The 12,770-nt window shown below is 41.3% G+C and overlaps 2 protein-coding genes across 5 annotated transcripts in view; both read left to right on the top strand.

The window, feature by feature from the left end:
- LOC117952683 (abl interactor 2-like) overlaps positions 1-6,180 on the top strand; it is a 71,316-nt gene extending 65,136 nt beyond the window's left edge. For 3 of the 4 annotated variants that reach the window (XM_034885180.1, XM_034885182.1, XM_034885181.1), the window contains 4 exons: positions 201-365; positions 803-883; positions 2,988-3,167; positions 4,081-6,180. In XM_034885180.1, the coding sequence (XP_034741071.1) occupies positions 201-365; positions 803-883; positions 2,988-3,167; positions 4,081-4,256 (602 nt within the window). In that variant the 3' untranslated portion in view covers positions 4,257-6,180. The remainder of the gene's footprint in view (positions 1-200; positions 366-802; positions 884-2,987; positions 3,168-4,080) is intronic. The other variant, XM_034885179.1, reaches the window with a different exon arrangement.
- A 5,857-nt stretch (positions 6,181-12,037) lies between these two features.
- cnot11 (CCR4-NOT transcription complex, subunit 11) overlaps positions 12,038-12,770 on the top strand; it is a 13,546-nt gene continuing 12,813 nt past the window's right edge. Inside the window, exon 1 of the mRNA XM_034885188.1 lies at positions 12,038-12,665. Within this exon, the coding sequence (XP_034741079.1) occupies positions 12,612-12,665 (54 nt within the window). The 5' untranslated portion in view covers positions 12,038-12,611. The remainder of the gene's footprint in view (positions 12,666-12,770) is intronic.

The following is a 12,770-nucleotide window of genomic DNA, read 5'->3' as shown; positions in this document are numbered from 1 at the left end:
AGAGTGAAAAATTTAAAGGGGTCTGAATACTTTCCGTACCCACTGTAAAAGAGACTTCAGATACAGTATTAGGGGACCTCTAAGGTCTTTATAAAAGAGACTTCAAACGATATATTCTACAGCTTTTATAAGAATAAACACACAGCGCAGGAAAAGGAGTCTGAATATGCGGAGTGTGAAATCTCTTTCTGCCTTCTCAGGTAACATCGTCCCTCAGTTCTTTAGCATGAACCGGCCTCAGCCCCGACAGCAGGCTCTACAGGTGGGGGGGTCGCTGCCATACCGCCGCCCCCCCTCTGTGACCGGCCAGCCAATCGTAACAGAGAACCAGATTAACGGAGGCCCCTACTACAACCAAAGCCCAGGTACGCTCTGTCCCGGGTCCAGCTGCACCGGTCTTCTTAGAGGACCTTGTCCCTTTTTTCTATGTTATTGGCACTTTTCCAAGTGGCACTTTTCCAATAAAAGTTTTCACTTTTATTGACGTTTTTTCTTTCATTTTAACATTTTGGTCACTTTTCCAAGGTTTTTGTCACTTTAATCAAGTTTTTTCCTTTTTGACGCTCTACATTAAATTCTTTTGGGAAATAAACAGAATTAATAGAAAATTCATTCAGACCGAGGTGAGAGAGATATTTTCATCCTAATAGAACTCTTATTGTGATTTATTAGTTTAATAAAGAATCTGGTGTGTGTGTGTGTTTGTGTATGTGTGTGTGTGTGTGTGTGTGTATGTGTCAGTCTGTCTATCTATCTGTGTGTGTGTGTGTGTGTGTGTGTGCTTGTGTGTGTGTGTTGGCAGCTTCCCCCCCGCCCCCCTCTTTCCTCCAGTTCAGTCCTCAGCTTCCTCTGATGGGTTTCGTTGCTCGAGTTCAGGAGTCCAGTGAGTATACATGCACACTAATATTCTGAATAAGACAATATTATGAATTTGATACATGTAAACGGCATATTCCGTGTCTGTTGGCCTTTTAAAACAGGGCATTTCCAGATTAAGACATGTGAGATATGTGGGTATTATTCAGGTTTTAGAGGCATTCTTTCGACATGTGTACAGCGCATCCGTCTCAATCTGGGTTTTTACAGCAGTTTGTGACAGTTTCCGGCTTACGGTCGGCTACATGTGTTGCTATGGTTACTGTACAACAACCGAACCAGCTGTTTGCAGGGCTGCAGACCCGATAAGAAGGAGAACCACAGCTGCTTTTAAACATCATCAAAGAATGTCTAATAAGGGAAGAACGTCCACTCACTCGGTACTAATAAACTGGTTGCAGTTCCACTAGAGTTCCACTAGATGACGCTCACAGGGCAGTGCAGAATGAATATAGACATAACCCTCAAAATATACTTTTCTCAGGATGTAATTGTCTGTATAGTAATTTGATTGTTGCATTTGAAAGGGGAGGCTAAGACAACTCACTCTGCAGGGTGTTAGACTTTTTAAACCCTTGTGTTGTCTTGTCGTCAAAATTGAAAATCCACACTTTTGTTGACGATTTTTATCAGTGTTTTTAACTTTTTCTTGCGTTTTTGTCCCCTTTTTCAACACTTTTAATGCTTTTTTTCAATGCTTGTCACTTTTTGACGTTTAACACTACATAACAGTAACTTATTAACTAGTTTCACAGTTATTTTTGGAATTTGTGGTCAATAAACCTCATTTATAGGAATTTATACCTAATATTTGAGTTAGATAAACAGAAATTAGGAATTATTTAGACAAAAATTAAAGTAATTGATGTTGATGGATAATCACAGACTGGAATATGTCAACTTTTACTCAATACTATTTCAAAAACACTTCAATTTGTTTTTCAAATGCTATAAAACTGAATAAGAGAGATTTGCACTTGCCAAAGAGCGTTTGTGTGGAATCAATCATGTTATTTATAGAGAAATCGGGTAAATTTGACCCGAGGACAACATCAGGGTTAAAGTGGGTTTTGTATTTTAAAAATCCTTTTAAAATCGTAATAACGTCATACACATCATACGGCTTTACGGTGAGCTCTGAGTCACTTCCTTTGTTCTCTCGAGGCAACGACTACACAGCGAACAGGTTAGGCTCTCCCTGTTATTACACATGCTAGAAAGAGGTCTGCTAATGTTTTAAAGACCACGGCGAAATAGTCACTCTGACTGTCTGGCTCTGCCATCAAACAGGATCTCCAGTCAATCTGTCCTTCAGCGACCAATCAGCATTCATTCGCAAAATGCTAGCGTGTTACGGCCAACAACAACTCAACCTGTGACAAATCAAAAGGACACAAGTACTCGTTTATTAAACTATTGACCTATAATCCACGTTGAACCTGCAAAAACTACCATCAAATCTGAGATTTCTCAACCACAATCAGGCTAAAGAGACAAATTTAGTCGTCTAGCTTCATAGACTACCATTCATTTAGCTGTCTAGCTTCATAGACTCCCATTCATTGAGCCGTCTAGCTCCATAGACTCCCATTCATTTAGCCGTCTAGCTCCATGGACTTCCATTCATCTAGCCGTCTAACTCCATAGACTCCCATTCATGTAGCCGTCTAGCTCCATCGACTCCAATTCATCTAGCCATCTAACTCCATAGACTCCTATTCATTTAGCCATTTAACTCCATAGAATCCCGTTCATTTAGCCGTCTAACGCCATAGACTCCCATTCATTTAGTTGTCTAACTCCAAAGACTCCCATTCATTTAGCCCTCTAGCTCCAAAGACTCCCATTCATTTAGCCCTCTAGCTCCATAGACCCCCATTCATTACAGTGCTCATACCCGCCGTAATACCCATTAAAAACTAGAGCATAAATACAATACAATAAATAAACTATCCTATCCCCATGTTTCTGGATATAAGCCAACCATGTCAATGTGCATTTAACCATGGTCGCAGAAAAGTTTTTTCTTTTAAATACAAGTCCGTCTGATCTATTTTATCCGCCTGCAGTACGTGCGTTTCTGAATGTTTAATGTACGTCCTCACCTCCAGTCTCAGACACCCCTCCCCCGGCTGCTGAGAGCCAATCAGGGCCCAAGGAGCAAGTGCTTACTCCGAGTCCCCAGCCGCTGGAGGATGGACGTGAAGAGGAGGACTCGGCCATGGTGGAGTACAGCGACCCGTATGCGGAGGAGGACCCACCATGGGCCCCCAGGAGCTACCTGGAGAAAGGTCCGTCCACTAAAACAGTCCGTACTGTTTCCGCTTCAAGTTTAACTACTGTAGTGCCCTAGAGCTAGGTCGTTCTGGGCCTTTCTGTGTGGAGTTTGTATGTTCTCCCTATGTTTGTGTAGGGGCCCTTGAGCAAGGCACTGGCTCAGATCCATGGACAGTTAAAGAAATGGACCAACAGATCCCATTGTTTTGGACTGAGACCAGTGAAGGAAAATAAAAGCACTTTTCCGGTGATGGCTAATTACTGCTAACTAACATGCTAGTTAACATTAACATAGACACAGGCATATTACTGCTAACTAACATGCTAGTTAACATTAACATAGGCACAGGCTAATTACTGCTAACTAACATGCTAGTTAACATTAACATAAGCACAGGCTAATTACTGCTAACTAACATGCTAGTTAACATTAACATAGGCACAGGCTAATTACTGCTAACTAACATGCTAGTTAACATTAGTAATTAAACAGCTGATGTAAGTCCAAACTGTCTGCGAGCTTCTCCTGACAATACGGTGTTTTGTCAACTATGCAACAGCAAGTTGCTTGATTATGACACAATCGTTATCCTATTTTTATAAAAACGTCTGCTACGGAGCCATAACGTGAGATACAAGGTAATGGATCCTTTTATACATTGTTGTGTTTTTTTTAGAAATAAACAACGGGCAAATAGAGTCTTTAATAGGTTCAGATGTAAAGTTATTCACTGTCACAGTAACGCCAAAATGAATGGAAGTCAATGGGATGCTAACGGCAGGTGAGGGCTTTGTAGCATTAAAATGCCACCATGGACACTACGCTTAGAGATTAAATGTAAGGTAATGTCAGATCTATTCATGTCCTAGATGGGGGTGGGGAGGCAGGGACTTGATTTATTACTTGATTATTTTGTCTTCCTCCAGTGGTAGCCATCTACGACTATGCGGCCGACAAAGAGGACGAGCTGTCGTTCCAGGAAGGATCGATCATCTACGTCATCAAGAAGAACGAGGACGGCTGGTACGAAGGCGTGATGAACACCACCACTGGCCTGTTCCCAGGAAACTACGTGGAGTCTATCATGCACTACGCCGACTGACTGGGACGGAGAGGGACTGTTTGTGTGTCTTTGTCTCCGGATGTGTGTTGTCTCATTGCAGTTCAGTGTCTTGGACCTGAACCGGAAGAGAGATTTACTTCAGATTCACACAAACCAATCAGAGAATCATATTTTAGTGTGAGTGTAGTTTATTAGACAGAATCAGAACCTGTAAGTGAGACTTTGTTTTGTTTTAACATGTGTCTCTTTTTACCCATAAGGCCTTGCATTTTGGGGTTTCTAAATGCTGGTTCGGATAATAAGCATTAATACGTTCTCCTGTTGGAGGACTTGGAGGCTTTTCAGGCATCTTGTTATATAGTGTTATAACTTTTCTGTTTTTCCACACAATCTCAGACGACAAGAAAAGATGCATTCTTTTTATATTTTTCTTGTGATCACAAGAAATTGGTTTTAAGGTGCCGATATAACAGGTTTGTTTTCCAGAAATCAGAAAATAATTCAGCAAAATCTCACTTTTTTTCCCTCTCTAAGTCAGAACTCAGTTAAATCTGAACACGCAGACCATTGTCCAAAAGATACTGTTTCTAATTCCACGTCGTCCCCAGGGAGCGTGTCGGCCTGTGAAGCTAATTGAACATAACGTCCGAACAAACAGTGGACCCAAAAATACTTTCCCCCGCATTCTAACACGGAGAAAGGGGCGTTATTTAGCCTGATATAGTCTTCTTGCTTTGTGTCTGTCTGCATCACAACCCCTGCGAATCTGATCCATTTATTCAAATAACATTAAGAAAGTCTAGAAGGACTGCATGATTAAATGATTTATTCCCCGTTCCAGTTAACGGAGCGCTCAACAGGAAGTAGCTATGAGCTGTGAGCAAGCATCGACGAGGGATCTCTGAGGAGCTGTGAGTGAGGATGGAGAAGGGATATCTGAGGAGCTGTGAGTGAAGATGGAGGAGGGATATCTGAGGAGCTGTGATATAGGATGGAGGAAGGATATCTGAGGAGCTTTGAGTGAGGATGGAGGAGGAATATCTGAGGAGCTATGAGTGAGGATACAAAGAGCAGTCTTTCTGGAAGCCGTGCAGCTGCTAACTCCGCCCGAACAGCTGACGAATTCACATGATGCTTCAAAGGAAAGGATGTCTTATCCCTCTAAAAACAGTTCCCCTCTACTCCCATGCTTCCTCAGGACAGACTAAGAAAAGGAGGCAAGTGGAGGAAACTCCTGGTTCTATAACACATCCATAAGTAAGACACCACCTGAGATAAGACTTTGGAGATAAAAGGAGAGCAAAACAAGCAAGTGTTCAAGGAGACATTTAAAGTAAAAAAAAATGTGTCTTTGTCTCAATGGGAAAAGTTGTAAAAACAGGTCAAGTTAATTTTCTCACCTAATCTTTGGCACGTTGTTTTTCAATCGTGGAACAATAATTTCATGCTCACAGGAAAACATATCTTGTTATTTTCAGGTCTTTAATTTTAGCTGTGATCAAAAGAAAAACAATGCATGTACTAGACTTCATTATGTCTTCTCTGGGCTTCCGTAGTTTTAACCTATCCTTTCACCACCCCACCCTTCTCTGAAATAGGCTATTTACCATCTTTCCCCTGAAGCAAAGACTTGAGATTATTTTTTTGTATTAAATAAGTAGGTGCCCAGAAGTAATTTGAAACAGCCTAAAAAGAGAAGTTTGAAAGGAAGCAAAAGACAATTTTGCACTAAACATTAAAGGTGCTCTAAGTGATGTCACATGTTTTTATGCTACAAATGTTTTTGTAACACACCGCGAACATCTGCTCACTATCTGCTAGCTGCCTGTCCCAAGAACACACTGTAAAAACATCTCACTATCTGCTAGCTGCCTGTCCCCTGAACACACTGTGAAAAACATCTCCTCACTATCTGCTAGCTGTCTGTCCCCAGAACACACTTTGAAAAAAAATCTCACTATCTGCAAGCTTCCTGTCCCTTGAACAGCCCCGCTTTTGGCGGTTTTCCACTGCGTGGTATCTACTCGACTCGCCTCGACTCTACTTGCCTTTTTTGGTTTTCCATTACGAAAAAACGTCCCTGGGACCTGCTACCAGGTACTTTTTTTAGTACTACCTCAGTCGAGGTTCCAAGCGAGCTGAGGCGAGCCCAAAAGGTGACGAGGAAACGTGCAGACTGCTGGTTGGTCGGATCACTGCGTTGTTAGTATGCGGGGAAAAGAGTGCGGAGTGTGTGTCCAGAAAAAACGGGACTTTAAAAAAACAAATCTAGCCAAACACCGACAGATTATCTACTTTCTGTACTATTCTCACTTTTCAACTGTTCAATATTAAGGGCTGTTAGGGGCTTTATGTCGTTTCCAATATTGCACACTGTTACTTTAAAAAAAACAAGACAAGTTATCAAAGAAAAGTTTTTATTTAGCTTTTCAAGTAGCGCATCAAACCCTCCTGTACATCCCAGTCTTCTTCCTCTGCACCCTGTGACAGTGTCCCCCCCGGCTCTGCTGGCCCAGATGCATCCCAGTCGTTGTCATAAGTCTCTCCATGACTCTCATAAAGATTATAGGAAGCCCAGCAGGTCCCAACCAGAGATCTCACTGGTCGGACGTCGCCCACCAGACGGTCTGCGGCGGCGATTTTGCAAGCGTTAATGCTCTGAAACACAAACAGCACACATGTTGGTGTGTAATCGTGGTTGCTAAAGTTTATGTACTTTATATAACGCTAGCGTATAGCGTTAGTAAATACTGACCGGGGCCCCTAACACATGCAAATGTTAGCTAACGTTACCAGGAAACTGAACTTACCCTTTTGTGTCGGCGAACAAAAGTCATGTCGACGTCTGAACTCCGTCGGAATTGCCAAACTCCTGTTTTTTTAGCGGTGATTTTTGTTGCTTCCTTCAGCTTCTTTTGAAACAAAACTTTTCTTCTGGCTGTGCCGAGTAGCCAACGTGCTGTTGTGAGTCGCGTTGAAAATTACATCATCACGCGTAGCTATGGTGACCAGCCACGCCGAGGCGTTACTCATTTTGCAATGGAAAAGGGACGTAGAATGAATTGAGTCGAGTTGAGCTGTTACCAGCAGTGGAAAAACGCCATTAGTTTGACAGTACATTCAACAAGAAGTGACATTTCCCAACCTTACTTAGAGCACCTTTAAATTCAAAATACATTCTTTCTCCTTTTGTTTTATTTCTCCCTTTCTTCCTCTGAAGCACTTTTGAAGCTTTATCTTCATCCAATCTGACAATGAAGTAAATATATGTATATATATATATATATATATATATATATATATATATATATATATATTGATGATTGATTGATAGAACGAGAGAGAAAGTGAGAGAGTGATGGCGAGTAGCAACTCCAGAGTCATAGTGAGAGAAACCAATTGTCTCAACCGTTCTGACCACTGTGTGTGTGTGTGTGTGTGTGTGTGTGTCTCCCCTGTTCGTTCTAACTCTCTCCTTCACTTCATGTTGTTTATGGAGAAGGACAACTAGGAGATGAGTTGGGGGGGAAATGCAACGCTACCACGCCACGGTGGAGAGACGTGCGTTGCCGCGACATGTAGTTACAATTCTTGAGAAGTGACGTCAGGCGACGGCGTAGATGCAGAGAGGTCTGCAGGGGGACGCTGTCGATTCTACGTACAACCATAACACGGCCTTTACCTTCCAACGCTTCTATAATCACTGAAACTCGATCAAAGTGTCTATATTTCCTTCAACCCTTGTGTTGTCCTCCCGGGTCAAAAAAGATGAACTCCTTTTTTTCAACATTTGACATTTTCAATGCATTATGTATTTATTTCATATATATATACTATATGAAATTCATGGTCATTAACCCTCATTTAAACAGAATTATACCTAATACTTGAGCTAATAAAGCAGAAATTATGAATTATTTTGACTAGTTAAGATCAGAGGTATGTTAAATGGATGCTGATTTGAAACCATTTCAGTTTACACCCGAAATTCAATGAAAGGGATTAAGTGTATGTGCCAAGAATTTGCGTGGAATCCATCCTTTTGTTTGTGGTAACTGGGTTAAATGAAACCCATATTTTTGGGCTTTTTGCCTTTAATGTACAGGACAGCTAGGTGAGAAAGGGGGGAGACATGCAGGAAATCATCAGAAGTCGGACTTGAAGCCTGAACATCTGTGTCAAGGAACAAACCTCTATGTACTATATGTGCGCCTGCTCTACCCACTGAACCAACCCAACCACAAGAATGCCCTATTTCTGATACAGACATACTGTATGGTGTTAAATTAAACTGAAAAAACAACAACAATCCCAGAGCAAAAGCTCTCTGTCTCGCCTGTGACTCACACAATCCTATGCTGCATGGCAGGTGGAGACTCCACTTAAAAAAACAATACTTTTAGCCTGTATGGAGCCAATATGGGCGGCTGTGGCTCAGTGGTAGAGCGGTTGCCAATTGGAAGGTTGGTGGTTCAGTCCCTGGCCCTGCAATCCCATGTCAAAGTGTCCTTGGGCAAGACAATGAACCCCGAGTTTGCCCCGATGCTGGGCCATCGGTGTGTTAATGTGTGTGAGTGTTTATCTGATGAGCAGGTGGCACCTTGTACGGCAGCCTCGGCCACAGTGTATGAATGTGTGTGAATGGTGAATGGTTCCTGTACTAGGTAAAAGCGCTTTGAGTAGTTGTTAAGACTAGAAAAGTGCTATGTATATATATTTGGGTGGCAGTAGCTCAGTCCGTAGGGAGTTGGGTTGGGAACCGGAGGGTCACTGGTTCAAGTCCCCGTGTGTCCCAAAAAGGGAGTGTGGATTGGTGGCTGGAGAGATGCCACTTCACCTCCTGGGCACTGCCAGGTGCTGTTGAGCAAGGCACCGTACCCCCCCCAACCGCTCAGGACGCTGGTTCGGCTGGCAGCCCACTCACTCTGACATCTCTCCATTAGTGCATGTACAGATCCTGAGCATGTGTGTGTGTGTGTAGGTCAGGACTGTGTGTGATACTAACAAAATGGGGACACAGAGTGTAAATTGTAATTTCCCCATTGGGGATCAATAAACAGATTAAATTTAAAATTAATTAAAATACAGCACATTTAAATACACAATATATCTTTACATGTAAATCAGTAACTAAGTGTTAATTTCACTCACTAGAGTTGGGGTGGTTGGAGAAGTGGAAAGACGACCCAAAACAGATTTTTGTTGTTTTATTTTGTTTCTGTCGACTTTCAATGAAGTGTATTTTACGATGCTAAAATTACTGTTTATTTACATGCATTCTGGTGGGTTTAACTAGCAAACGCAATTTTTCTGTTTAAAAAAAAGGATTTAACAGAAAGGTTGACCTCCTTAGAAATCCTTCCATCATGTTGTCATGTTGAGTCAGTCAGCGGCAAAAAGAGCACTTTGTGAAGGTAAATAATAAATCACATCAGTCAAAAAATTATTGATTGCATTCAATTATTGATTGCATTCAACTACACAGATCACCTACCAGGGCGTGGAGACGTAACTATACCGCTGGCAAGCCTCTCTTCAAGCACCCATCTGTGCACTTGTTCCTCCGGCTCGACCATCTTGCTTTTAGCCCGAGATTAGCTTCCTTTGTTTTCTTCATTGCAGTATGAGGAACTCTAACTCTTGAGTTGAATGCAGATATGAGTCACGCATGCTCAGATTTAAACGGTTTACGGCATACTGTCATACTGAAATAATTGAAATCCATGAAATAATAAAGTTTTGTCATTACAAACAATAACAGAAGATGGAAATCATTTCAGAAATATTTTAATTATCTATGCTGACTTTAGCTCAAAACGCCATTCAACTGACAGCCTTTGTTGTGTTTGATTGCTTGCTTGTAGCTAAGCTAGCAGTCATTTCAAAAACGTTGTAGCCATCTATGGTTGTTTGATTGCTAACATTACCACAAAACACCATTCAACTGACAGCCTTTGTTGTGTTTGATGCTAACTTGTAGCCAGTAGTGAGCCTACTTTGTTAAGTAGGTCCATTTTTACTGTATTGACATTACAGAAGTCTCTCGTTCGCCTCTCTGAGGCAACTTTAGACATTACAGAAGTCTCTCGTTAGCATCTTGGAGGCTAGTTCAGACATTACAGAAGTCTCTTGTTAGCATCTTATATGCTAGGCTACTTGTCGCAAAGCGACGCATGCCCAACATATATCTTCACTCGACTCACAGGAGTGACAGTTACCTTTTCGCCAGTCCCTCACTCACCCCAAACTTTCTTTCTGCTGCTCAACGCTCTTTGCAAATACAATTAAACACTTTTCTTGAATTTAAGGTGTAAATTGAAATGGTTTTAAATTAAAATCCTGACCCACTCAACTTACGTTCCTCTGATCTTAACTTTTAGTCCAAATAATTCATAATTTCTGCTTTATTAACTGAAATATTATGTATATAAATGAGGGGTATTGACCATGAATCCCATAAAGTAGTGTAAAACTAGTGGTAGTAAGGTGGTGGCAGTGAAATAAAAATAAATAAATAATGCCTTGAAAAAAGGCCAATGTGAAAAAGGGTAAAAAAAATAAATTAATCTTTTATCTTTTTGACTTGGGAGGACAACAAGGGTTAATTTCTACCAGTAAATTTATATATATAGAACATGAATTGACTCGTATTTAAGGTCTGAGCTCCGAGCCGTGGAGATTGTCAGCCTGTTGCCGGTGTTGAAGTTTACATTGTTTGTTTGCCTGCATGCCTGAAGTATATCCAACTATTTTTATTCACAATTCTTTGTATTCTTTTTACAAACTTTGCTTAATGTGTTGGGTCAGCTGGAGGTTGTGGTGTTTTTCTTCAGTGCTGTTTGGGTGTGTAGACTTTTTAAAACGATGTTCGGACTCCAGATGGCGGTGGATGCTTTCGTGCTGTGTGTGTGTGTGTGTGTGTGTGTGTGTGTGTGTGTGTGTGTGTGTGTGTGTGTGTGTGTGTGTGTGTGTGTGTGTGTGTGTGTGAACAATCCTTCCCTTTTGGACTGAAGTGACTATGGACCTGAAACCGTGTTGAACAGTGTTATTTACAAGGCACAAAAACCAGAGTATGTAGTATATTCTGTCTTTGTTGGCCTGCAGCTCCCCTTTAATCCGAGATGTGTTACAGACGGCATCTCTCAGGCTGATTTTACCAGGAATGTGCTTCATGTTTCTCCCTCAGACGTCTAACCTCTGACTTCATGATCACACTCTGGCTCTGAAAAAGTGGAAAGTTGGTGCACAAATTCATTAAAGCCTAACAAATGTAATATCAGATATGTATCTCTTTTGTTTCTTGTGTGTGTGTGTGTGTGTGTGTGTGTTAGTCAGTAGCCTAAATAAATATATACTGTACATGTACACACACTCAGACACACACACATACACACGCAGAGACATTAATATGAAATAAATAAATAACCTACATAAACAAATATATACAAAAATAGCTGTTTAGCATAAGAAAAAAGGTAAAGTACCTTAAAATGTTCTTAATCACAGTTTGAGTTACTTTCCACCTCTTATTCTCCATGCCTCTCTATTGTTCTGTTTAGAGTATGTATATATTGTGTATACATATATATTAGTGTGTATATTTTTTGTTTTGGTTGTTTTGTGTGTAAGCACAGTGTGAGCAACAATGCTCCAAAGAAAGATTCCTCGTATGTCCTCATACCTGGCGAATAAAGCTGATTCTGAGAGGAAGAATAATTTCCAACGAACTACTACAGCTTTTAATTTGGCAGCGCCAAACACCGGAAGTACATCGCAAGTAATTATGGGTAAAAAAGTTTGTTAGTTAGTCGGGGAAACGTTAATTTCTTGTCAGTTTTGTCTTAAAAACGTAGCTTGAGATCTCTCTGACTAGTACATACTGATTGAAAACAAGTTTAACTGCCACATATTATCGTAAAGTTTAGTTTTTGTGAAAACGAGAGTCCGATTTGTGCGGAAAAAACCCCGGAGTACGAAACTACGCTACCCATAATGCCCCGCTTCTGAAGAGCCAAGTCCGAATTTAAACGGCTAATGCAGCAGAGCAGTATGTACTTGTCGTGATAACGTCTCAACAGACGAATCGTTAAGCTCGGTCGATGTTTCCCGGTGTTGTAAGACCGTTATGGAGCGACTGAACCGGGCAGTGAGAGCTTAGTTGCGCGAACTCTTCAGTTTGTACCATGAATACGCCGGTTGTTGTCAGCTAGCGATAGCTGCTAGGCTAAGCTAACTCGCTGCTAACGTGTGATGACTTTCAGACTGTTGTTTCCAGCTGCAAGAATGGATTAACTTGGCGCAGGACATGTCAGGTTATATCAGTTTATGACAGGTTAGTTGTATTATCCGAAGAAATTGAGCTGAATCACACAGAGCTGAGCTAACCGCCCAACCATGACGCTCGCGCCGAAGGAGCTGTCCAACCTGCTGAGCATCATCTCGGAGGAGGCATGCGACATTTCTTCATTTGTTTTTGAGTTGTTATTGATGCCAACTTCAGACGGAAACATAAGAAATACAACAAAAACTATGTTATACATAAACAATGGATGG

Source organism: Etheostoma cragini, chromosome 11 (genome assembly GCF_013103735.1).
Source record: "Etheostoma cragini isolate CJK2018 chromosome 11, CSU_Ecrag_1.0, whole genome shotgun sequence".
In the NCBI taxonomy this organism is placed as follows: Eukaryota; Metazoa; Chordata; class Actinopteri; order Perciformes; family Percidae; genus Etheostoma; species Etheostoma cragini.
Note: the sequence above shows the minus strand (reverse complement) of the source record. Positions and strands in the feature narration are given on the sequence as shown.